The following is a 27,785-nucleotide window of genomic DNA, read 5'->3' on the forward strand; positions in this document are numbered from 1 at the left end:
AGGAAACGGTGCACGCGAAAATTTAAAAGGGTTCAAAGGGGCACTTTTGTGTTAGTACCTCTAGGATAGCAGGATGCAGAGTTATCTTTTTCTCATTCTGCAGGTGCTGCTGTGCATCGCAGAGTCGGTTGGCAAGCTAGGACCTCCAGGCGGTCCCCTTAAGCTGAACCATGACGTTGTAGACACATATAAGGTACGTCGGACAAAGTATGTGCCATAACAGAGTTCACTTCTCAGTCATGTATGCACCTCTTACGAAAAGTTCAATGGCGGGATGGTCTCGAGGGGCGACTGCTTCGTTCTGTCTAAAGAGATTTGGAATTGATGGGAGTCAAAAGCGCTCTGATACAAAGCTAGGGAAGAAATCTCGCCCATTTGTCGCTATATAGAGAGCGGCAAGAAGACCTTGTACTAGTAAAACTACCGCTAATACTGCTGCTGCTACTACTGCTGCTACTACTGCGACATCTAACTGCTGCCATTGCTACAACTACAACTACTACCGCTACTTGTATTAATACTACAACAAGTACTACTATTGCCAATGTTATTGCAGTACAACTACTTCTACTAATGACCATTGCTTTTGTTTGCTACCCGTGCTGCTACCACCCCTACCCAACTGTTACTGTAGTACTTTTGAAATATAGCCCCAAAGCCGTCCTAAGCACTATACGATCCGTATCCTTGAAAGCAAAAACATACATTTAGAGGATAACACGGAAAAAGCGGCTGTATTTTAGGAGGCGGCATGTATTTTTGACTAGGTACAAGATGGCAACCCGATCTAACTCTTGGTTTCTATTTACATTTTTGCAACGCTTTTTAACCCCCATATTCCAGTTCCCTGTAACTTCTGCTACTTGAAACACTTTCAAACTCGTGTTTGAAGCGTCGAAAGAAGTGTTTCTCAAGCCGGCGATTTCTAGTGTAATCAAAATTGTACTCGGCACCTGAACACATATACGCCAGAGCAGCAATAAAGTAACGGAAAGAGGCATGTTTAGGGCTTCTTAGAGGCATTCGTTAAAGGCACAGAGGAACATAAAATCAGTGCGGTCACACAGGCTGAACCTCACAAACAGCGGCGAGATGGCAATAAGTAAATGTTACCTGCAGCTCTAAATGAGCGCAAGCTTAGCAGCTACTGAGGTCACTTGTCTTGTGAGCTTGTGTGATGTAATGCACATCCAGAGCGAGCACTGCTTGAAACAGTTCCCCTCCAAGCTTGCCCTTTACAAGATGTTTCGCGAATTCTAATGTACTTAACTTTCTCAAACACTAGGAGGCTCGTATTAGTTGTTATAAATGAAATATGAATGTGCTTCGCCACAATATTAAAACTTTCGTGATATAAGCTTACCCGCAGAACCATTGAAAAACATTATACAGTTGTATACCGCTTGATCACTCGTGCTAGACGATATCTAAGCCAGACGATTCCACGTCCAAAATGCACCCATGCCTCACTTCTGCCTCAGTCAATTTTTTTGCATTCCATTCCTCATATTGCTATAGCCACCGTGTTATTTCAGCATGGCTTGGTCTGTCTATGGCGTTATTTGGAAGCTCATAGACTAAAGCTAAGGACAACCCATGAAAGAGTTCTCTCATCATCATCATCATCATCATCATCATCATCATCATCATCATCATCATCATCATCATCATCATCATCAGCCTGATTATACCCACTGCAGGGCGAAGGCCTCTCCAATATTTCTCCACTTAACCCGGTTCTGTGCTAGCTGCATCCACTTGACCCCTGTGAACTTCTTAATCTCATCCGCCCACCTAACTTTCTGCCGCCCCCTGCTACGCTTTCCTTCCCTTGGAACCCAGTTTGTTACCCTCAGCGACCATCGGTTATCCTCTCTTCGCACTACATGTCCTGCCCATGTCCATTTCTTCTTAATTTCCACTAGAATGTCGGTAACTTGAGTTATTTCTCTGACCCACTCTGCACGCTTTCTATCTCTTAATGCTACCCCTACAATTTTCGTTCCATAGCCCTCTGGGTTGTCCTCAACTTAAGTAGATCTCTCTTGGTTAGCCTCCACGTTTCAGCCCCATAGGTGAGTACAGGCAAGATGCAACTGTTGTATACTTTCCTCTTGAGCGATACCGGTAAGCTGCTAGTCAAAATCTGCGAGTGCTTGCCAAATGCGCTCCATCCCAATCTTATTCTTCTTGTTATTTCCTTTTCATGGTCCGGATCTGCGGTTACTACCTGTCCTAAGTAGACATATTCGCCTACTACTTCCAGTATTTCGCTACCTAATGTAAACTGCTGTTCCTTCCCGAGGCTGTTGAACATTACCTTAGTCTTCTGCATATTGATTTTCAAGCCTACCTTTCTACTTTTTCTGTCTAGGTCATCAATCATTATTTGCAGTTCATCCCCCGAGTTGCTTAACAAGGCAATGTCATCAGCAAATCGCAGATTACTGAGGTATTCTCCATCTGCCCTTATCCCTAACTGCTCCCATTCCAAGTCTCTCAATACTTCCTCTAAACAAGCTGCGAATAGTGCTGGGGAGATTGTGTCTCCTTGCCTAACACCTTTCTTTATGGGAATTTTGTTACTTTCTTTATGCAGAACTATGGTTGCTGTGCAGCCACTATACATATCTTCCAGCACTTTCACGTACGGCTCGTCTACCCCCTGATTTCGCAATGCCTGCATCACCGCCGATGTTTCAACTGAGTCAAATGCTTTTCGTAATCAATGAATGCTATGTATGAGGGCTGGTTATATTCCGAACATTTTTCTATCACCTGATTGATGGTATGGATATGATCGATAGTAGAGTACCGTTTCCGAAACCCTGCTTGATCCTTTGCTTGATTGCAGTCTAAGGTTGTCCTGATTCTATTAGTGATTACCTTAGTAAATACCTTATACGTAACAGACAGTAAGCTGATTGGTCTGTAATTTTTAAGGTCCTTAGAGTCCCCTTTCTTGTGAATGAGGATAATGTTTGCGTTCTTCCATGGTTCCGGTACCGTCGATGACACCAGGCACTGCGTATACAGGGTGGCCAGTTTTTCTAGCACGATATTCCCCCCGTCCTTCAGCAAATCTGTAGTTATCTGATCCTCTCCAGCTGATTTCCTCTTTTTCATAGTTTCTAGTGCTTTCTTGACCTCGTCCTTCGTCACTGGTGGAACGTCTGACTGTTTTTCCCTACCGCCAATCTCATTACGGTCCTGACTACTTTGGCTACTGTAGAGATCTGTATAGAACTCCTCGGCTACTTTGACTATCTTTTCCATATTAGTGATGACGTTGCCCGCCTTGTCCCTTATCGCATACATCTGGTTTTTGCCTATGCCCAATTTCTTCTTTACCGCTTTAAGGCTTCCCCCGTTTTTTACAGCATGCTCAATTTTGTCCATGTTATACTTCCTTATATCGGCCACCTTGCGCTTATTGATTAGCTTTGATATCTCGGCCAATTCGATCTGGTCTGTTGGATTGGAAGCTTTCATACTCTGGCGTTTCTTAATCAAATCTTTCGTCTCCGTAGACAGCTTACCGGTATCCTCTCTTACTATCCTACCGCCTACCTCTACCGCGCACTCAGTAACGATATTTGTGAAATTATTGTTCCTTGCCTCTAGGGTAATGTCGCCATCCTCAGTTAGAGCTGAATACCTATTCTGCAGCGAGATCCTGAACTCTTCTGCCCTCCCCCTCACCGCTAACTCGTTGATGGGTTTCTTTCTTACTAATCTATTGCGTTTCTTCTTCAGATTTAGGCTAATTCGGAACCTCACCATCCTGTGGTCACTGCATCGCACTTTCCCGATTATCTCTACATCCTGCACAATGGCGGGGGTTGAACACAATATGAAGTCGATTTCATTTTTAGTCTCTCCGTTAGGACTTTTCCATGTCCATTTCCGGTTCTTCAGTTTGCTGAAGAAGGTATTCATGATTCGTAAGTTATTGCGCTCTGCAAACTGAACTAGTAACTCCCCCCTGCTATTCCTAGAACCAATGCCATAGTCACCTACTGCCTAGTCTCCTGCCTGCTTTTTCCCTACCTTGGCATTTAAGTCGCCCATTAGTACAGTATACTGCATTTTTACTTTTCGCATTGCCGATTCTACATCTTCACAGAAGCTTTCAACTGCCTGGTCATCATAACTACATGTAGGTGCATAGGCCTGTACAACCTTCAGTTTATACCGCTTATTAAGCCTAATTACGATGCCTGCAACCCTCTCATTAATACTATAGAATTCATCTATATTACCCGCTATATACTTATTGACAAGGAAACCTACTCCTAGTTGTCGCCTCTCCGGTAAACCTCGGTAACACAGTACATGCCCATCCTGCAGTACCGTATATGCCTCATTCGGCCTCCTAACCTCCCTAAGCCCTATGACATCCCATTTCATGCCCTCTAGTTCCTCTAACAGCACTGCTAAACTAGCTTCACTAGCTAGGGTTCTAGCATTAAACGTTGCCAGGGTCAGTTTCCAATGGCGGCCTGTCCAGCGGAGCCAGGCTTTCTTAGCACCCCTGCTGCGTCACAGGTCTGACCGCCGCCGTGGTCAGTTGTTCCGCAGCCGCTGGTGACTGAGGGCCGGGGTTTTATGGAGCTTATCATAGGAGGTTGTGGCCAATTACTGCACCAGGGTGGGCAACTCCTGCTCTGGTGATGAGCACGTTGCCGGAGGTGTTCCCCCAGACAAGGAGATGTGTGAGGAGAGCGCAAGATGTAGCACAGTTGACATAGCCACAGGAGCACGACGCATTCCTTTTTTCGTTCCATAGGAGACATTAGCTCATTAGCTGCTGGTCATCACTTTGCGGCTCCGACAGCGAACGCACATGTATCGATGACGGAGTCCATCGCAGACATCGGGCCAAAAACGCGCCACTTCGACGAGCACTAGCACAAGACAGTGCGCTCTGCACAGGGCATCCCAGCACTCGCAGATACCTTGGCGCCGACTGCGGTGGAACCCGACTGTCGGCTTGTCGGCTATAGTCAACTATATAGAAAATCCCTTATATGGTCGGCTATAGATATTTGGGCTATATGCGTTCTTACGTTAGTCAACAAGTATGCGTTACATATGTGCCTAAATTTTCTTTTAAATTTACGTTTGCTTATTTGCAGCAGTCGTTAGCATATATTCTATGATCAGGTATAAACTTTTCTGACCAGCTTTAACAAATCATTTCTGTGTTTGGCTAAAGGTATTTGGCCCAAACGTTATAGCTATTCATGTGGCAGATTTTAAATTTTGCTGTAGTTCATGCTGTCGACGTCTAATCTATTCTATAGACTTTGGATGTCCTGTGTATTCAGCCTTTAGCATTTTTTTATGGTAAGCTATAAAGGTGTTCTTATTATGAACTATAGAAAGTTATTATGGCCCTAATGACAATAGCCTTTCCTATCGAAGTATTTAGGTTTTGCTATAGTAGTGTTTAGCACCTCCTAACACCTTGGGGTTGCCCATGTACTGCAGTGTTTAGCATTGTTAGGTACAAACGTTTATGGTCCGCAGTAGAAACTACTTTGCATGTTCGGCTATAGATATTTATCCTAAAAGCTATAACCATACCAATGACAGTTTTGATTCTGTCATAAGCATTGCATTTCATGCCTTACGATTTATCGTACTCTATAGCATATATCTACTTCGAGGCAGCTTGCGAGAGAGATTCGAACAGACGATATACGTGTCTTCAAATCTGTCTATGTGTATGTATTCGTTTGTCTTCTCGAAATTAATATCGAAACTTGCGAAGCAATCGTTCGTCACACATCGTCTTCATTTCATTTATTAATACTGTCAGCCACCATAAGGGGCTGTAACAGGAGTGGAAAATACAAAACGAAAAATTAGCAATATAGAACACGAGGAAAATCAATAGTCAATCAAAAATTGTCTCTGAATGCACACACAAACAAAACAAAAATGAATTACACAGAAATCGGAACAACAGCCATCCTACACAACAGCAATAGAACCTCATCACCCTTTGGTAGGGCCATAGATGAAATTTTCTAAATGGCGTACAAATTCAGATAATGATGATGATCGAACAGCAGAATCTGGAAGAGAGTTCCAGTCCTTACAAGTTCGCGGGAAATAACTAAACTTGAAGCAATTATTTTTTATAGCCGGCAATGGAATGAACCTACTATGACGATGCTTTGATGTCTCATTAGTTTTGATCTCAAAGTAGTCTGATTTATTAATTTTTGGATAATTATTGATAATGAGGTAAAGAGTTTTTAGTCTTTCATACCTGGTTCTGCTTTCTAGCATTGGTATTTGAATTGGTTGGTGTCATATGATTTCTCGTTGCATGTAGCCTACTTAGTCAAGCTTAGTCAAGTTGGAGGATATACCGCACGAGATTCCACAACGTATAGGTACGTTCATATGTGTGCATTCACGACTGTATATAGGCTTATAGGCTGCTAAAAATGGGTGTACGACTGCTGGTCTATAGCTTCTAGCATATACAGTATTCTATAGCGAGCGGAAACAGTTTATATGGCTAGCAGTCTGTAGCTTTAAATACATATACATCTCTACAGGCGGCTAACGAGAGATGTGTGACTACAGGTGTATATAGCATATGGAACGTAGGTTTTTTCCAGCTAGCTAAAAGTGCTTCTATAACTTTCAATCCATAGCTTTAGAAGGATTCACATCTCTGTAGATGCCTACAGATAACTGTGACTCCTCGACTAGTTCATAGCTTCAGAAGCGTACACTTTTCTGTAGCCAAAGAAACAGCTTATATGGCTTGCAATCTGCAGTTTTGCAGGCATTCACATTTCTATAGACACCTAAAGGTAATTATAGGATTACTAGTGTATTGCTTCAGAAGGATGCACTTTTCTGTAAGGAAAGCTTTATGGCTTGCACTCTGTAGCTTTAGATGTATTTACATTTCTATGGACAGCTAAAGATAAGTCTGTTTCTACTGGTCTGTGCTTGAGAAACATACGTTTTTATAGCTGGGTAAAACTTCATATTCTAGTGTTTAGTTTTAGAACATTTTCACCCCTATAGGCAGCTAAGGATAACTTTAAGTCTCTTAGTCTATAGCTACAGGAGCATACACTTGTCTATAGCCAGTAAAAGAGCTGATACAGCTTACAGCCTCTAAGCTTAGAGTGATTTGCTTTTCTATAGACTGCTAAAGATAACTACACGACTACTAGTATCGAGTTTCAGGAGCATACTTTTCTACAGCCATCTAAGCAGCTTATATGGATTGCAGTCTGTAGCTATATAGCCATACATATTTCTCTACACAGCTGCAGATAACTGTATTAATACTAGTCTTTAGCTACAGGAGCATACTCGTTTCTGTAGCCAGCTAAATTATCCTATATACATCATCATCATCATCATCAGCCTGACTATACCCACTGCAGCGCGAAGGCCCCTCCCATATTTCTCCACTTAACCCGGTTCTGTGCTAGCTGCATCCACTTCACCCCTTCGAACTTTTTTACCTCATCCGCCCACCTTTCTGCCGCCCCCTGCTGCGCTTTCCTTCCTTTGGAATCCAGTTTGTTACCCTAAGCGACCATCGGTTATCCTCTCTTCGCACTACATGTCCTACCCATGCCCATTTCTTCTTCTTAATTTCCACTAGAATGTCGGTAACCTGAGTTATTTCTCTGACCCACTCTGCACGCTTCCTAACTCTTAATGTTACGCCTACCATTTTTCGTTCCATATCCCTCTGGGTTGTCCTTAACTTAAGTAGGACTCTCTTGGTTAGCCTCCATCTTATATACATGCAGTGTCTAGCTTTATTGGCGGTCACATTTCTATGCACAGCGAAAGATAACTGGATTTTATGGATTGCAATCTGTAGTTTTAGAGCCATCCTTATCTTTCTAGACCGTTAAAAACAACTGTATGACTATTTGTCTATAGCTTCACTAACATATGGTTTATTATAGCTAGCTAAAGAACTTTGTACGGTTTATTACCTACAGCCAAAGTTGTATAAACTTTACTATATATGCCTATAGAGATACTGCAGTTGTGCTTGTTGGCTGTCCATAGATTGACATAGCTGACCATGAACTTTTCTGTTGAAGCTAATGAACCGTTTTCGCATGGCAACAAAAAACAAAGCAGGAGGAGTGCCGCCCGCGGCGAGGAGCTCACCTGCTGGCCAATCAACTCGCCATCGCGCGTGCTGCAACAGCTGGAGCCCCATTGCTCTGCGAAAGTTGCTGCTTTCGGAGATTGCGATGACTGTTAGCTCGAAACAGAAAGCATCGCACTGTCGATTATGCGACTATGGGAGTGTAGTATTTTGCCAGATACATTTTGGACAGCTCTAGTCCCTTGATTTCGCTTGTCCATCGGCATATATATTATTCATGAACAAATGCATTTATAAATCGCTATGAAATGAATGGTATAATTCAGCTTGCAGCCAAGATAAATTTTTATTGTCTCCTTAAAGCTCAATCGAAAATAGTGATCAAGCATTTTGTCCCCTCTAGAAGATGCAATGAAGACACATGTCCGTGTCATAAAAGTGACAATGTGATTTCTCGCTCAGAGATCTCCACAATTCTGCACTCTTTTAATAAAAACAGTCTTCATGGCCCTTACGCCGATTTTGGGGGCTCTGTTGCAGCTGCCGCTCTTAGTTCTCCTTCTATAACAAATATATACCGACTTCAGAAAAAAACGGCGCGCGGGGAATCCTCTCTGACGCAGATCCTGTTTCTACACAAAGCGTATTGCTGCCCGCAGTGGCCTAAATAAGCGGCAGTCCAAGACTCACAGTCAAAGGCAGGCGTACATGCAAAGTTACGAAAAAAAAACAGATCCAGAAGATTATCGCAATACGTTGGAAACCATTATTTCGCGTTTCTTGAATGAAGATGGGTATTGCATTACTTGATCAGTACACCCCTTTGCACAGAACCATTTTGCCCCTCACGTCAGCATATTTTAAGTAGTCTAATTCTTTTAAAGCTATCAACATGCTTATTTAGGACGAAATGAACCATTTGTCCAACATTTAGGATTTCATTTCACTTGAGTCGAATGTTAATATATCTCTTCATTAGGTGCTGATCTCTGTACGCCAGGCAGTTGCTTATATAGCAATGTTCTTCCTGCAGGCGGAGATCGAACTCATGCTTGCCTGGAATGTGTCGGAAACTTCGACTCTTGAATTTATAGCACGAAAGCCGCACCCTGGTTGCATGCTCCTCGTCGTAGTTTCTTTTTTTTTCGCATACTGGTAATGGAGCTTTAGGGGTATACGGGAGAGTTTTCCTGTTGTCGTCACTATTTTAGAAATCTCGCTTCGCGAATCCGCCTAATAGACGTGCGCTACCGCCACAGCAAAGGAGGGCAAACATGTGTCATAGCATAATGCCGTGCTATCAACGTCCCACAGCTTCCAACTTAACAGCGACACCTTTTAGGTTTCATACAGAGACGCATGCGATGGCCAAGCGAGTGGTCGACTGCTTCGAAGTCATCAATCCTTCAGGTCGGTGGCATTTGTCTCGTAGTTGTTTACCTCTCCTCTGAACAGGACAGCCTACGATGCAGGTCTGAGGTTTTAGTCTGAAACAAATCAAGCACTTCGCATCGTAAGAGCTCTAGAAACACATCGTGAGCCTAGAACACATTCCCGTAACGCCAAACTGCTTAATTAACCGTGGCTATTACTGCAACTGTGGAATTCGCAGTAGTGCCCAGATAACGTAATCCTTCCGGAAGATTACAGAGAGCTGTTAAGCGCTAACAAAGGTCACAACGCAATTACTGTGCAAGTCGCTAGGACACTCGGTTGTCTTTGGCCAATATGAGTAGAGAAAGCTACTGATGCCCGAGTTTGACAGATCGCCACGACACCAAGGTTTGAGAGTGATTCTTGGTGCTAGAGTATCATATCTAGTTCTACAGAGCGCTTTTTTTTTTATAAGGAAGTTTTTAATGCGACTGCGCTAACTGTTCGCTACGCGGAGCCGTATCGAAAAAATCACAATTGTGGATATTTTATCGGTACGTAATGCGTTAGCTTCTAGTTAAAATTGTTTAAAACATTTAAATACTGTTGCCTAAAAGGCTGCAACACGACGCAGGCGCCGTAATGGCATGATTCAAACTCCAGACCTGCGGCTTTCGAGCTAGACGTGCAGTTCCGTGGCACGTCCGTGCTGGTTTGGGGAAACGCAGCTTTGTACGCATGTCATGCGGTTGTCCACAATATGTGTCTACTTACATTTGCTGGGTAATTGGTATGAGTGCGATTACCAAGTCATTAATGAAAGGAGTACTGATTACGCATGCATAAAAGTGTATGTATGTTTGCGTGGACAAAACAGCCGTTGACAGGATGCATTAATGCTGAACCACAACAGCCTTAACAAAGAAATTTATCTGCCCTTTTTTTTTTTTTCAAAAACAGCAGATACATTCATGCGATTTTGCAGCGAGTTTTTAGAGTAACGTAAATATTATGCTTCTTAGATGCGTAAATATTTCAATGGTTTATTAAACAATAAGATTTTATTTTTGATTGCGGACTGCCAGGCTATACTTTGATACTTACAGCCTAAAAACTGAATTTTATCATGGTACTGAAATTTCTGTTATCGCATACGAATTTCTAAATATCAAATGCTGAAGACACTACCTGTGGTACCAAGTTGAAGTTCCCGCAGTGTATATTTAGGAAGTGCCGTCGGCCACAATTTGCATACAAAAACATTAGGCTACGTGTGAATGATGGAGCTTGTGCATTTATTTTGGGGATGATACCATGCGTAAAGACGCCAATTCAGACATGTTTCAATGTATTATTATGTCTAAACTTTAAAACAATATCGAGTGGTTAGGTTTCATTTATCAAACGCCTAACGATGGGCATATATCATATCCATAGTCCGCGTTGCTAAAACTTAAGCTGTACAGGCCATACCGTACATCTTTCTGTTATAGTGAAACAAAATCTACGAACGTTAAAAACATCTTTTACTATAAATCTGCAGATGAAAAGCAAGACCTGTATACTCGATGCAAAATACAAATTTCGCGGTGATAAAAGATTTACAAAACCTCCTATACGACAGCGGGGTTGTCATGGTTGTTTTCAGCAATCTGCTCTCTTCATCGCCGCAAGCCTGACACTTTTTAATTAAAGTGTCACGCACTGTTGATATGAAAGAGACAAGACAAGGGACAGCCAGGCTATAGTATAAATGAAAACATTTTACTCACGAAAAAGTTTTCAATCAACCGAAAAACGTTCCGCTGCAATAGCCGCATGTGCACTGAAACCATTATGTCGCCCAAATACCAGACTGCCGGACCCTCCTTTTCAAACTGGTTAAAAAAAATTTATTTCACAGCAGTTTTTATGAAGAGCTCTCAGTGCTTTTATCCATGCTCGGCCTACCGTAAATCTGAAGTCACAACCCGGCTTTACTTCGAATGCCTAGATGTTGATAGAGAGATGTAGACTCATATAACCGCACGCAGTAATGTCTGTCTGACTGACTGTGTGCCTCTTTCAGTTGTCAGTGTTATCAACCCCTCATTGCCCCTATATATATATATATATATATATATATATATATAATATATATATGTGTGTGCGTGACTGCTTCTTTTTGCAAGTTTATGTGTGCGTGCCTACGTTTGTGCATGTGTGTGTGTGTGTGTGTGTGTGTGTGTGTGTGTGTGTGTGTGTGTGTGTGTGTGTGTGTGTGTGTGTGTGTGTGTGTGTGTGTGTGTGTGTGTGTGTGTGTGTGTGTGTGTGTGTGTGTGTGTGTGTGTGTGTGTGTGTGTGTGTGTGTGTGTGTGTGTGTGTGTGTGTGTGTGTGTGTGTGTGTGTGTGTGTGCGTGCGTGCGTGCGTGCGTGCGTGCGTGCGTGCGTGCGTGCGTGTGAGGTTGTTGCTAGCTAAATGTGGGGTTAGCCTTGCGGCGTCTGCAGGGAATTAATCAAGGGAGCAAGATTAATAATAAATAGTGTCCACAAGTCATGCATATACACAAACGAGCAAATAGTTAACACACTTGGTGCCACCATCCACAGTTCAGATCCGCGTCCTACACGTCAATTAAAACAAAGCATGAAACTTCCCTCCTAGAGATCGGTTCTCGCACGAGCAGGCAATGTCCCAAAGTGAAATGTGGGAGACTCCTGTTTTTCTTGAAGATAGCTAGCAACATGCTTCTTTCCACCATGTACCTTGGACAGCAAACAAAGTATTCTTTATATGCCCGCTCCCGCACAGAATGCATGTGGAACATAGCGGATATCATGCGAGATCCACATTATACATTTCAGTAAGGGTACGACCACAGCCCGTGCGAGTGTGATGGACTAAAGTGTCTTGGCGTCTTTTTAGTCCTTTGGTCCCGCATGACCTGCAGGTTGAACGCCAAAGGGAATTGTAATTCCAGAGGACTGCGTCTATGAAGAGCGCTTTGGTGTCTTGAGGAACTCTTCTTGGTGGATTTCCTGGCAACGTTTACGGGCGAGGCTCTCCGCCACCTCGCGGCTTATGGCACCTATATTTATCTATTTATGTTACCCTTAGGGTATATATACATATACATTTCTGAGGGGAGAGGCAAACATTACTATATTGGTAAACAACAATGATAAAAACAACCAAAAAGAACATGTTATTCGAAGAGCAAAGAGCGAAACAAACAAACAAAAACACCATGGAACTCATAAAAGCAATTGAACGGAAGGTAGCGTCTGGAGTACCAGGCTAGTTATCGCGTTTTTAAATATTGTTGTATCTCCTATGGATGTACACGCTGAAGGCAGGTTATTCCATTCGTGGCTTGTCTGAATGAAGAAAGCATGTAAACCTAATCTTTGACTGGGATAAGCTGGCTTTATGAATAAGATTACGACGAAAGGAAATAAACACAGCCAGGCGGACCCACATAGCGGTAAGAGTTGGATTATAGTAATATATTGTTTATTTAATATATATATATATATATATATATATATATATATATATATATATATATATATATATATATATATATATATATATATATATATATATATATATATATATGTAAGGACAACCATTAGAAACGTATTAAGAATCATCGAATGTGCAGAGTAATCGTAAAGCGCAAAGGGCTATAGGGTACTACTTTAGTAGGGAACCAGCGCACCAGCGCTCTAAAGCTTAAAGGTCGGATTTAGAATCCGTCTGGACCACAGCAGGTTGGGCCGCACATTACCGTAGCTTCCATAAAGCCGCCTATATGGCATGCTTTTGGCTGTTGTGGAGGACACGACTTTTGTAAAGCGTACAGGTCATTAATTATTCATAGAACGAGGTGTGAAAGCCGCTCCACCTCCTCAATTGACCTCATCCACATAACCAAGAGGAAACTTATAAGGATGCGGCGTAGTCTCTTCCAAATGCTACGAGCGGACGCGTTGTGCCAAAAGAGAACGCACATTAAGTATATAGCAGTACATTCAAGACTCGGAAAAGACCAAGGTGGTTTCAACCACTTGCTTTTCCATTTAACATTAAGGCCTAGGAAAAAGTATCAAGTGCCATTAGTGTCGAGACACATATATCTTGCTTAGCCGCTGGAGAGGGGCTCATCAAGCTACCTTCTCTCCTATGGAACCAATTTGGAGTAATATCTGGGAAGTGACAAGACTAAGATGTTTGAATAGTGCTTCTTGGAATACAGCTTTGGTCGCTGCAGCTTGAAGAACATCAATGGCTTTTTAGGCCCTTTCTGTAGAGTATTTCGACAAATTCTAGCTGTGATACCGAGGAGCAAAAGAAGTTTAGTTGATATGTAATCTGACTAATCATCAGTCTGTCGTGAAATGTGTCCAATGGTGAAGTATGGCTTCCCCGTTACTCACTTGCGATTCGGTAGATCACACTGAGACGCAAAGATAGCACTGGGGCAACGGAGTCGGCATCTCGTCGCCACTGTAGACGGGAGTAAGCAATGACATAAAAAAAAAAGCATGCTACTGATTCCTGAATCGCCGAATGCCAGAGTTCCCAACGTATATCTTCAATCGCACAGAACGTTTTCCCATAACCAGAAACAACATAAGTAGAATGTTTGCATTGAGACATACAATCCTTGAGAGAGATTGCCTTGAAGACACTCTTGTACTTAAGTAAGGCCTGCGCAGTTATTAAAGTCAATCACTTGTGTTCTGTAGTGCTGTAGGGCTGTCTGAAACTTCAGCGTGAAAGGGGTGTCATTACGGACGTGAAAACAGCAGGTAGAAAATAAAAGGTAATTCCATAATTTCTACGTACACACGCAAAAATGCATCTAAAAATTACTTTCCAAGACACGTAAGCTATTTTGTTTGCCCATTGCGAGAGCTTCAAAAAGCATCCAAGTACAAGATTTTCCAGCTAGGCCACACTCGATGTTCTTGTAATTAGTGAAAATGTGTACAGGCGTGCTCAGAAGGAGGCCCACTGCGACCTCTAGATCTTGTTGGTGTTTAATCGAATGACAGAATTCAGACTACTGCAGTCCTTTCGGGTGGCTTGTCGCTCCACCGTACTGCACGCTGCGGAAAGCTTCTTGAGTTTTACATTGGTGGCCGGACAATGGTCAGGATGCTTGACCGCCGTACTTACCGCCATCTGATCAGAAATAATTTTGACGATATTAGTACCCCGAACAGCAGCTAGGTTATCCAGTAGTTGTCCTGACAACATGCTGACTTTAGAGTCACGGAAGGAGGCAGCAAACACAAAAATCGGGAGGTAGTCTCTTCTCATGCGGTCAGATGCTCTTTACTTCACCCGGACGTTAGGAGAGTGAAAAGTCATATCTGCAACTGTCACTGCCGCTGAGGCTGGAGTTTGGAAGAAAGGGGGCGTCTCCATCTTAGCAACACACAGGTACAAACTGTCAGTGACCCCTGCGAGTTCGGGGCCAGGGGCCTCCGCGTTCCTGGCACCTCAGGCAGAGTGAGTAGCGCTGAAATCTCCTCAGATCATTTTATGGGCTGTGCAATGGTCCCATAAGACACGTACACTGATGCAAGGAGAAGATTTCTAAAAACGAACCGTATCTTGCGGGGGTTCTCTCAGAACCAAACACCACACTGCTAGCTCGGGCCACAGGCATGGCCGTGACTAATGACACATTGGGGCACTACCAGCGGGCCGAGCTGCTCATGGGGGCTCGCAATATTATTCTTGGGTTCTGATAGCAGCATCCGTACACTCCGACATCCCAGAGTTGTCGCTCCCAGGATGCAGAATTGTAGATGCTATCCACGGAGATTAGAGGGGAAGGGGAAGGAGGGGCCACCCTGCGCACTACGCCACTTCTCAGGAGGCCAGGAGGGGAAAGATGACATTTGCTCGCGAGAGAGAGAGAGTGATCGCCGCCTCTTGCGGCGACAGGAAATGTTGAATCCCCACTATCTTCAAAGCCGCTACGTCAATGTCACCAGTGCATATATCGCTGACGTTCAGAGAAACTCGCGATTGCTCGGCAGATCTAAAATGTGGAACTTTCTTCTGAAAACGATTTTCTCCTGCAATTTTTATGAACCACATATACAGTCGAAGCTCTCCCGCTTCCCAGGAGAACTTCAGAGGCCCAATTCTCGAATGCTAGTTTATTTCTGGAATTACTTGAATGCCACTAAAAGTTTTTTCAACCATTTATTGTTTCATTACACTATAAACGTGCCTGTGTGTGAGTGCGTGCGTGTGTGTGTGCGCGCTAGCTTCCTTCCACCGCCTAAATCCATAGCTCATATAGTATGAATGAGTGCGACCTCCTTTAAAGAGTCCCATCGCCCTACTTTAATAAATATTCCCTATAAAGTAGAAGATATAACATTGCCTGTGAAAATCAGATTTACAGCTTTGGAGTAGGGTTTTAGTTGGAATATTTTCGAGTAGAATTCTTGACGATGTCGAATTTCTGTTCTCTTTCGGTGCATATTTTTTTCAAGCTAAGTACAAAAGGATCATAAAAACATTTCAGTTCATATAACTGATACATGGCTAAACATAAAGCAGATCCTTATACTCAAGAACCTGCCTGGTGAACGAAACGTTTCTGTACAGTTTACATGACAAATTGACTTAACATCATAAGACGTATTTAGAGAACAAACTATCTCTATGATGAGATATTACTAAAATCAAACACAATTATTATTAACGCGAATAGTCTAATATATTACTAAAACAAGTATTCACTAAAGGCACAAGTCTCAGATGCTTCTGTCTGACAATAAGCTCGGCTCCCAGAGTGTAATTGAGTTCATCGAATACATTTTCTTTCGAGGAACATAACAGCCTTTCATGGTGGACGCTTTGCTGAGCGGCTATTTTAAGGTATTGGATTTATCCTCGTGAGTAAATGTAACAGTTATTACCGTAAGCAATTTAAGCAGTAAATAGAGCAATTTTGTTGATTCAAGAAATGTTCTTTCAAGGCGTTACGGGACCGCAAGTCTTTGCTTGGGGTCCGGTAACTGAGTGGCTATTTTCAGGTTTTGACGAACGTTTTGTCCTGGTGATGTTTGTTGCCCGTCAATAATTTGCGGAAAGCTGATGAAAGTACAAAATAATTCCAGTATTCTTTGGTTCCATTAAAATAATGAAGCTACATCAATGCCGCAGGTGTACCAAAATTTCCCCTACGTTGTCTCCGCCGCGGACTCCGACAACAATACCATTTACGAGTGCATGACAGCCAAGAGAACGGCATTCAACCCGACAAAGAAGACAGCCACGTTCTCATTGATTCTCCAAGAACCTGGATCTGAACCGAGGTATAAAGCATTATATCAAATTATTTTGGGGATATTTGAGTACGTACCAGCTATTAGTGAAGCGCCGAAGAAAACAGAAGTGATGGTTCCTAACAAAAGTAGCTGAATAGCATAAAAATGTCTTCAGGGCAGAGCTATGCTCCAAATATTAAGACACAAACCAAACGGAACGCGGTATTTGTTCTTCTCATCCTCTAAAAATATCACCATGCTTACGTCCCAGCAGTAATGCCTACAAACTAAGTCACCTAAGAGCTCGTTTTACTACCATAATTCTAACTGGATGGCAGAAAATGTTGCCTTAATAGATAGTTTAATAGATAGTTTAAGTTTAAGCTGCTCCTTCCATTTATTATTTCTATCGCGCCTTTTCCCCTTTGTGCATCTTGCCTCGACAGAAGCTTTCTGTAAGCTGTCCCTACGTCTTCTATTCATGGTCTCACTGCCCCCAGCTCCGTTATCTTGTCTTTCATTCCTGGCTGCTTCACTCAGTGCACTTGAAGACAAGGTGTCGTCCGCATTATACCAACAGAAGAGCAAAATGCGAAAACAACAGGAAGAAAAGTACCGGACCTTCAATAATAGGAACACGATGAATGGCGATGAAACTTTCGATGGGCTTATAGCTGAACCTCACAGCCCCATTGCTGGCAGAAAACGACTATTTAACATCGTCAATGTAAAGCTGCAGAGAATTGGTGTACAGCAGAATGTAAACAGAAGTGGAACACATGACTGATATCATAAATGGGCCGGTTATTGACAACATAAAATCTTAATCGTAAACAGTACCAGGGAGGTAATAGAAATATTAGCACAGTGCATGGTTCCGGTAAAATTATAAACACAGGTAAGCTTATGAAGAGATCGGAATAATACAAAATTAAGCTAAAGTTTGCAGCATGTACATTATGTGGCTTAATGAAAACAAAAGGCAGAAAAGGCACTTTATTTAATTTAGTTCAGTTTATAATTAATATTTCAGCATTAAATGGCCAATACGACCTAGGAGCGAATCAGTGGAGTGGAATGTGTAAAATCTGGGATCTGTCATGTTTTAAAGCGACATATTTATTAGCCTTGTCGAGCCAGGGTCTTCGCTGCGAGAAATTTGCTGATGTGCTGAGCGAGAACACAGTGCCGCCCGCTTCTTCTTCGCAAGTGCGGCGCTCGTAAACGATGGCAATCGCTTCTTCTTCTACTTCGAGCACCCGCTGCTATTGCTTCTGCTTCTCACAACTGGCAAACTTTATTCGTACCGTTACATGTCATAACAGATATACCAAAACTGCCTGACACAATGCCATATTGCCGCGAATGTTTCAAACCTTTATTTGTTGTTTTTCGAGAGCCGCCGACATGCGATACTGTGATTCTGAACCACGGACCGATTCTGTATTCTATATTTGTTCATGGTCATTGTCGCGAGATAATGTTTTATCATTTTCTTTGTCGCACAAGATGCGTCGAGATGTATATAGAGGACTTTGGCCATTACCATGCCTGTCTGCAATGTTCCAGGTTAATAATAAGAATAATAATAATATTGGTTGACAGGAAAGGTTTGGTTTAGATTGTGGAGTTTAACGTTCCAAAGCGACTCAGGCTATGAGAGAGGCCGTAGTGGAGGACTCCGGAAATATCGACCACCTAGGATTCTTTAACGTGCACTAGCATCGCACAGCACACGGGCGCCTTGCCCTTCGCCTCCAGCGAAAAGCGGCCGCCGAGCCGGGATTCGATCCCGCATCCTTGGGAACAGTAGTCACGCGCCGTAACCACTGCGCCACCACGGCGGGTCGGTTCCCAGGAACGAAAGGGAGCAGTATACGTGACACTTGTTTGTGTGGAGACCTGGATTGATTGATTTATAGGAAGAGAAAGGCGCGGTAACTGTCTCACTTGTTTTCTGTGGACACCTCAACCGCTCCGTAATGGAAGGGAGGAAGGTGGGAGTGAAAGTGGAAAGAGAGAAAGAGGAGCCGTAGTGGAGGGCTACGGAGTAATTTCGACAACCTGGAGATCTTTAACGTGCGCTGACATCACACAGCACACGGACGCCTCTTCGTTTCGCCATCTGTGGAGACCTGAGCCGCCCCGATAGGGAAGAAAAGAAGGTGGGAGTGAAACTGGAAAGAGGAGCCATAGTGGAGGGCTAGGGATTAATTTCAAACCCCTAGGGCACGGTGCCTATAGGGATCATTATTGTGCGCTGACATCGCACAGCACAAGGACGCCTCCCGGTTCCGTCTCCATCTAAACGCAGCCGCCTGCGGTCGGGATCGAACCCGAGTACTCTGGCACAGTAGTCTGGCATTCTAACCCCTACACTGCCGCGGCGGGGCTTCCAGGTTGTGCTAGTCACGCTCAGTGGCTTTATCGTTTCCCTGCGGCTTTATCCAGACGTTTTTTCGCCGCCTTTAAATTGAGCGTTGGAGCATTGTTGCTATCGCCGCCACCTATTGCGTAGTTCTTTTACGGGTGCAACGCAATCCGAAGTTTATTCCAGTGAATTTAGAGCCTCCTCATTTGTCGTCAACGGTATTGTCACCACTACGTGACAATACAGCCTCCAACCTTGCACTCCCGTGCCTACCCTTTCTCTACACTGTCATCTCTACTCACCTGGCTCGTTTATGAGCATCGAAATGCTCTTGACATCGTTGCGCCGTATAGACACGGCTGCGTTTCTTGGACATTTGCGGGAAGCCGTGGTGGTTTCAAATCATGGCAAACCGTGTCTGACCATGCTTAATCGAGGGTCCGCTCTTTTAAACTAGGGTTACCTGTATGAGTCTAACCTGACTTAGCAATGCAGCATAATCAAGCATTAAAACGTTTTCGCTTGATTAACAGGCCTCAGTCGGGCTAAGCCATTGCCACTTCATAAAACATAGCCCACACTAAATTGAGCTACATAAATTGATTGTACTTTCTTAGCCTTCTTAGAATTCTTGACGACTCTGCGCTGTCGAAAACAGAACACTTTATTTTGATGTTCATAGTGATTTGACACCGTTCATGATCACAGAAGTGCAGAAGAATGCGCGCTTCGATTCTAACAGTGCAAAGCTGCAGCATTACACCATTTATGCGTCCTTTCTCACCAATATTTATTTATTTATTTACAATACCCTCAGGGCCCGTAAAGGCATTGAAGAGGGGAGTGGGTTAACAACAAAACAAAATAAGCATAACCGTATCGTTTACAAGGGTATGAATTTCAAAAATATCTAAAATACAACAATAAATACAAAACATTAGATACAATAAGAAGCAGTGCAAAAGACCTGTCAGTATACAATATTAGCTAAAGCAGTACGAAAATTTGAGTTATCATTGATGGAAACAATATCTGCGGGAAGGTGGTTCCATTCAGTCGATGTTCGGGGTATGAATGACTGTAAGAAAGCGTGTGTATTACATCTACCGAGGCCGATTTTATGATTATGGTCAATGCGATGGGATACATAGTGAGGTTGAAGAAAGAATTCGTCACTCAGGCTAGGATGATGATAGAGCTTGTGGAACAGGACTAAGCGAGATATTTTGCGACGTGATCTTAATGATGGAAGTTGAAGGTCGGACTTCATGGCTGTAATACTTTCGGTTCGGCTGTAATTAGAATAAATGAAACGGACGGTGTTATTTTGAACAAGTTCTATAGCGGTGATTAATTTTTCATAACCTGGATCCCATACAGATGATGCATACTCTAATTTAGGGCGTATTAGTGTTTTATATAGCAATAACTTTAATGACGATGGAGCTCTCGAAAAGGCACGGCGTAAGTAACCAAGCATGCGGTTAGCGTTGTTAATTACATATTCAATATGGGTTGTCCGCGTGAGGTTAGATGAAATAATTATGCCCAGGTACTTATATGAGTTTGTTGATTCCAGAGGAACGTTATTCAAATAGTAAACATGCGAGTCATTAGAAATCCTTGTTACACGCATGCATTTACATTTACTAATATTAAGTTGCATTAACCATTTTTCACACCAGGTAGCAATCGCAGTGAGATCAGTTTGAAGACAGTTAATATCATCTGGGTTTTTAATTTCACGGAAAATAACGCAATAACGCAATATATATTTTTTTTTCGATGGAAATAACATTGCCCATTATTACAATGATAAATCATCCGGAATGTGTTTGGCATGCATTTTTGCAGAGAACCGATCAAGCTGCATCAGCGAGTAGGCGATGAGCCAGAAACGTTCATTTTTTGGACTGATGAAGGTAAGAACTTTGATTTTACTGAAGAAAGGACGGAAAACGTATGCCGATAATCAGAGATTAAAAAGATAACAAAGCCAAGGACACAAGAGGTCGATGCCCACCTACTCAAAGGCTGCAGTTGGAGGTGCAACAAGACGCAGCGGTCCTGGTTTTACGGAAAGTAGGGAGCTTGTACTGCTGGCACTTTAAACAACTGGCTACATAGCGCTGAATGATTTGACGCATTTCCGAGCAGTAAAATCGTTCCTATATGCGATGGAGGTTCCGGGTGACACCCAAGTAGCCCGACGTGGCATCATTGTGCATCAATTCAAAAACAGGCGGAAATTCTCCGTCATGACAAAGTTGTCACCATCACTACCAGTTGCCGAAAACGGCAAGCGTGCAGAGTCAGCATGTTGACGGTGACTTTTGTATGCCATAATGAAGTCAATCTCTCGCAACCGCTAAGCACGGAGATTTACAAGCCAACAGAGCGAAAGGGGTTCGGCGACAGTGGTAAAAACATTGCCATATAGGCAGTAACAAACCCTTTGCACCCTGAAAACGGCTGCGAGATTCTCGTGTTTAGTAACGGTGTAGTTATACGTTCTGCCTTTCTCAACGACCGACTAGCATAAGCTATCACGTGCTGGTCGCTGCCTTGGTGCTGCATGAGCGAAGCGCCAACTCCCAAGTCGATAGCGTTGGTGTGACCTTCGATTGGGGAAGAAGGGCAGAAGTGGCGTAGACTAGGTCCCGATGTCAGAAGGAATTTGAGATGGCTGAATGCAGAATCGCAGTCAGCAGTTCAATTGTACGGTGCATCTTTGCGCAAAAGGCAGGTGAACGGAAAGGCGATGTCAGAGAATCTGGACACGAAACAAACGAAACGCCGAAAATAAGAACACAGTCCTAAAAAACTCCGAAGCTCCTTAACTGATTTCGGCGCTTCAAAGCTGGTTACAGCCTCAATCTCTAAGCATCCGGTCGAAGACCTAAATGAAGATGCTTCGAAAGTTGTGTAGTATATTATAGCTATAAACTGATGACGAATCAAGCGCACGTGAAAAAGATGACCTGCAGAATTGGTGTGTTATGTGGTAACTAGAAAATGACCATATAAGATAAATTGTAAAATTGGTGTAATATGTCAATGAAACTACGTGGTTTTCTGTATACGAAAAATGTGACCAATCTGTCGTTTTGTAATCTGCCTTGTGAACCTCTGACCATTATAAACTGGGCGCTTCGTAGGTTTCTCTAAAGATGACGCTGAGAGGAAATTCGGTCATTATACATTAATAGCTTGCGGTCATTCCAGGACAAAGTCTCTGCAGTCGATGGCACCAAAAATGTACTGCTGCACAGGTGGTTTGCAATATTTTCACCATTGCGAAATCCTTGGGCTTTGGTGTTTACCAGTCAGATTTCTATCATAGGGCAAATTCAAGCCCAGTGCTCTGACTTCTATAACTCTTATGACTGCCCTTTCATAAGTATTCCACGTTTACTGCTTCTCGCTCTATTTCCTGTCTTCGTGCTAGCTTGGTGACGCCTGCTGGGCTCTCACATTCTCTGTATTACAGTTTGACTTCTCTGGCTGCTAAAAAGAGTGTCTGCTCCATCTTTAGTGTGCGCGAGGAGCCTGTAAAGGCTCCTAGCGCACACATCACATGCGATGCGATCCGTAGGCCCTCTGTGGAGCATGTTTTTAAAGTATTCGCGAGTATTTAGACCCATATCTCTTATACTGGCTGTCCGTCTGCAGCATCAAGTGAAAGAACTTTAAGCTTTCTTAAATTTAATTTGCTGCTGTGTCCTGGTAATTGCCCAATTATACCTATCATTATTGCTGCTATTGATTTGTTTATGCGAAAGCAATACTAGGCTATTTCTCTCACGGTTGCGTGTACAAAACATACGTACAGAACGTGTCCGTTCTTAGACGAGGTATGATCAAAGGAATGTTTGATTGATAGAGGATGATGTAGGGATGCTGCAGAAACAATTATGCAAGTAGAGTGGATAGTTAATTAATTAGAGCCAAAAATGCATACGTAAACTCTTTCAGACGCCGAAATAGCTCTAGGATAATGTAAGCTGGAATTGGATGTGTTTCTGATTTAAAGAACCAAATAAGTGCCTGATATTGATCGAAGTATGTGATGAGTGTCAAAATCTCGCATTGGCGAGCTTTATCCGCGAGATGTGCCTGCGAGGTTCTCCGAATGACAGATACAGCATTTTTCCTTTCCTGTAAGCCAATTAGAGAACGCTGGTGATTATTGATGCCTTCAACAGAACGCTGCTTGTGCTCGACAAGAGGAGCACGATGTACTGTGAGCAGCAGCAACGCTCAGACTAGCACTTATTTCTGCACTGCATTTTCGGCAGTGCTCTCAGAAATTTTATTTATATTGTTAAGTGGCGGTAACCCGATGAAAACAGGGAACAGAGAGGAGATGTTTGATGACCGTGAGATGACGTTTAATGAATATGTTAGCGGGCTTGGCGCGAGCGCTCCTACAGCGCCACTGCCCGCTTCTTCTTCGTTGCTCCTCCGTAACAATATATTTATTATTACCCGAAAGGTACTCTATGGCGCGACATGATGGTTGGGGTAGCACGCAATCTTGTTATTCGGAGATAAAAAACTTGACACGTTCATGGCAAGGATGAATAAAAGCTTTTGCAGTATCTGTGCGTAATAATTTCAGATGAGCAAAAATGGACGCTCGAGGTGTATTGCCCTGATACGAAGTGATACGCGGTCAGCAGGGGTGACAATAGAACTACTGAAATACAAATGATAAAATTTTCCCAAAAAGCGTGGTTTGCTATTGTGGAACGAGATTCAAGGCTGAGGAGTTTCGCTTTTTTTCAGTGCACTAATAAGAAAGGAACAGCACATGCGTACCCTACCAACTATTTATTAACAGGAAAACTGGCATGTTTATACCTTCCGCTCAAGCATGCAACTCGTCACAATTATCGCTCCGAACCTAACACGTGTAAAACAAGCGGTAACATTAGAATACCATATCTGAAACCTTTAACCCCTGCAGATAACCTAACAGATTCTGGCTATAGAAATTAAAAAAATATATATTTTAGCAAGGGCAGCGTCAAACAATCGTAACAACAGCAGAGTCAAACAAGAGAAGCAAAAACAGTTCAAAACCTATATAAAATCAACCATAAAAAAAGAAACAACAAAAGACAATCGTGACAAAAGCAAAGGAAAAAATAAAGAAAAAGCAGTCAGAAACAAAATAAATGAACAAATAAAGAAAAAGATAAAAGCAATAACAAAATTAACAACCCGCCTAAACAAAACAACAGACACCTAGAACAGCAGGGCTGAAAGGTCGCACAGTACAGTAGATAATGTCACAAAAAACTATCAAGAAAGGAAACTTCATTTCTACGGAGGGATACACAACCGCCGCCAGCAGAAGTGCTTCCCTTCTTTTTGGTCATGAAAGCTTCAAGAATTTCACGTGCCACCTGATCGCAACTCCTACCTAGAATCCTTATTCCATCAGGCATTGGCTCACACTTGCAATCTTTACAATGGGTAGGCAAATTCCACCTGCCTCCGTTTTATAACAATTTGTCATGCTCCCGAGCCCTGCCGTTAATGCAGCAACCCGTCTGCTCTATATACACCCCTCTATAAGTCAGTGGGATTTCGTACACCCCTCAGATGGCACAGGAAACAAAATGATTTCCGTGCTTCTTTTCGCATAGAGCTTTCGTCTTTTGGCCGATCCGCGAGCATAAACCGCTTAGCTTTTTGGGCGCGGAGAAAATTACAGGTACTTCGTACCAGCCAGCAACCTTCTTCATGTTGTGCGCCAATCGGTAAATATAGGAGACTAGTGGTCACCTTGATCCCGGCTACCCATTGCCTACCCACTGTATGTTAACGATAATGTATGTTTATTGCTAATATCTGCCCAATTAAAATCATGCAAAAAGTAAATTTGTATTGTATCCTGTAAATACTGGGCTGTTTTCCTTGTAGCTCAGATGTCGTCTGTCATCCTGTAGACATGGCTTTCCTATTCAGTGCATGCCTTAGTCTCATCATGAAATACAATTTTTTTCAGTTGCCAGAAATTATGAAAGGAACCAACCACAGAAGACGATTGTGATACCACGTAAAAGAAAACCGTACCGCTTGACGAGTTTTGAGCGTGATCCGGAACAAAGCCAGCCTCAAAGCCATTCACGATCGCCTCATGACCTTTAGCAAACATTTACACTCCCTCAATTCAGAGCTTGATGTCTTACCTCTCAATGAGGTCCCGGTCGGAGACTTTACGCAAGTCTTGCTGTCCGAAGGCGACGCCGCACCTACCTGGCAGTCTTCCGAGATCCTATGTAGACTCATCAAGCGCCCATTTCTGCGGCAGATATCTGGGCTTCTGAAGCAGCTGTAGACCCCTGTACCAGCTACATTGCTCTCTGATAGCTGGAAAACTGGCCAGTAAAGCGTTTTGACTCGAGTCACCCTAAGTGGAACCTGTTTGGCTTTGATGGGAAAGTCCACCACTGATCAGACTTTTAGAACATCTACCGGTAATCTGGCCGCAACATAATAACCGGCAGTAGATTGGTTTTTTTTTTTCAAGACGGCTCATATATTTCGCCCTATAAGACATCACAGGAAATAATTCTCAGGCATATCTTGCAGCAACGCCTTTCACATCTTGAATAACTGCTTCGTCATTTATAGCAACTCATTTCAGAGGACTACTTCGACAATCTCCAGAAGGCCTAGCCGGACAAAGAGCCTTGTGAGATGACTCCTTTCGCAGCCGGAAGAAAAATGTACATCTCAACAACTCTGCTCCAATATCCTGATTCGATTTCTCTTTTCTTATGGCGATGTTACGTCACTGCTATTGAGAGGTCAACTTAAACCATCGCCATCTCTAGAAGTGACTAACGACTTTTTCTGCAAATACAGGCATGTTAATTGCAAGGTATACAAGTCAGTGCAAATGAGGAAATATCTTTATGCAGCGAGACAAAGAGTTTCTCTTCATAGTTTGCAAATATTTATTTCATCTAACCCTATGTGCTTTATTTCTCTTATAACTGATTTACCTAGCACTTAAAAGTTCCATGATAAAGGGATTCTACACAGGAAATATGCCAACTTTTTCAGTGGGCTGGAGGGTACAGGAATTCTAAATATATACCGCTCTATTTCAGATCCTTCACCTAAAGAAGGCAGGTTCTACTACACGGATTACCATGACTGCGTTGTTCTGGATTTGGAGTACGCCGGACATCGTAAGTCGGCACCTAGTTGCTTAATTTCGGCAACAAACAATTCAAGTCAGTCTGCCTTCATTCATTGCCGATAATGCATTTTGTAGTGCTATGCTTGATCAGAAATCCAAATCAACGCAGAAAAATCACTCGTTCAATATCCGGGTTCGTTCATATCGTGCATCGGTATCCGATAGAGTATCAACAGCGTAATACTATTGCAAGAAGCAAAAGCTTAAAACTGTCTAAAAATGAAATCTCAAAAATTGCCAACGCTATAAGAGTTCAAATCTGCGACAAAATCACAGCTTTTTTAAACTTTATCAAGTAGCATATTCTATCAGGTGACACGAGGAATGGAGACGGGAAATAGTTCACCAAGCTATAATTCATTGCTGGTTTTTGCGTTTGAAAAATAGAAAATAGATCGGTTTTTCGCTTGCAATAATATCCTACAATGTGCGGGTGCCTTGGTTATCGCCTGCATCGAAGAGCTTCCGATATGACTGAGCTCTAACTTGCATCATTTAGTTAGCCTTAGAGCGCTTCAGCCACAAACACTCCATTGTGGGGGATATGTGTATATAGAGGAGAAAAAAGTCTGCCGGAAAGGTAAGGGAGCATAGCTCTGTGTCTCAAGAATTGACTGGCGTTCTTGTCTCTACGCATGGAGCCCGAACAGTTGTTCATGGTCGTATGAGCACTCATCTTAAGTAACCTCCATGTTTTAAAGAATTGTCAGCCAGAAGTAGAGTATTATATTATTCTGTAACTACTGTAATAGTGCCCATTTTCTAGCCTTCCGCGGCGCGGCACAATCCTAGTTTTTTTTTTTTTTGTCGCCATAGGATTCCAAGCAAGAATAGAAACTTGCTTAGAAAACCATCGGAATGCATAATTTATAGTAGACAGCAATAAACTAAACGCGCCTTGGAGCGTGTCTCTGAATACATTCCCTATTGCGGTGCAATGTTATGATACCCAAATATTGCCTTTTCAGAGCATTAATTTTAGAAACAATCATATGTGTTTACATGTTTGTATTGATGCTTTCGTGGACACCTTATTAGTTTAGAACGTTGCTCCAATCCGCATAGAATTTCATTGTTGGTTTTTTATTCATGCAGAGTGCACGTTGTGGGTCCAAAGAAACTTAGCGGGTCCGCTCTCACAAGAATGCATCGACCATTTCGAAGACGCCTGTGGCATCCCAGTACCTCCTCACCCGAGACAAGCCTGTAGCGACTTCAGTTTGAAGTAGTCTCTGCATCCGAGTAATTTCTAGTCGCGGCTCCACAACCGTGAAGATCTGTTTAGAATACAGTGGTAAATATATTTACGCTGTCAATAAACAATTACTTCTAATCTTGCACCGGGTTTTTCCAAAGAAACTGAAGTACTTGCTTGGCACTGACGTTTCTGGAATTCCCGCGGCAATAGGCGATAGAATCGTTGCTCG

At 42.8% G+C, this 27,785-nt stretch overlaps 1 protein-coding gene across 1 annotated transcript; it reads left to right on the forward strand.

The window, feature by feature from the left end:
* Window positions 1–27,785, forward strand: LOC146207994 (uncharacterized). Its single transcript, XM_084587203.1, has 5 exons — window positions 1–193; window positions 16,665–16,816; window positions 20,994–21,061; window positions 26,267–26,347; window positions 27,454–27,785. Exons 1-5 carry the CDS (start codon window positions 74–76, stop codon window positions 27,585–27,587), a joined length of 555 nt encoding a protein of 184 aa, XP_084443329.1. The 5' UTR covers window positions 1–73; the 3' UTR covers window positions 27,588–27,785.

Source organism: Amblyomma maculatum, chromosome 1, assembly GCF_055883805.1.
Source record: "Amblyomma maculatum isolate TAMU_Amacu chromosome 1, ASM5588380v1, whole genome shotgun sequence".
Lineage (NCBI taxonomy): Eukaryota > Metazoa > Arthropoda > Arachnida > Ixodida > Ixodidae > Amblyomma > Amblyomma maculatum.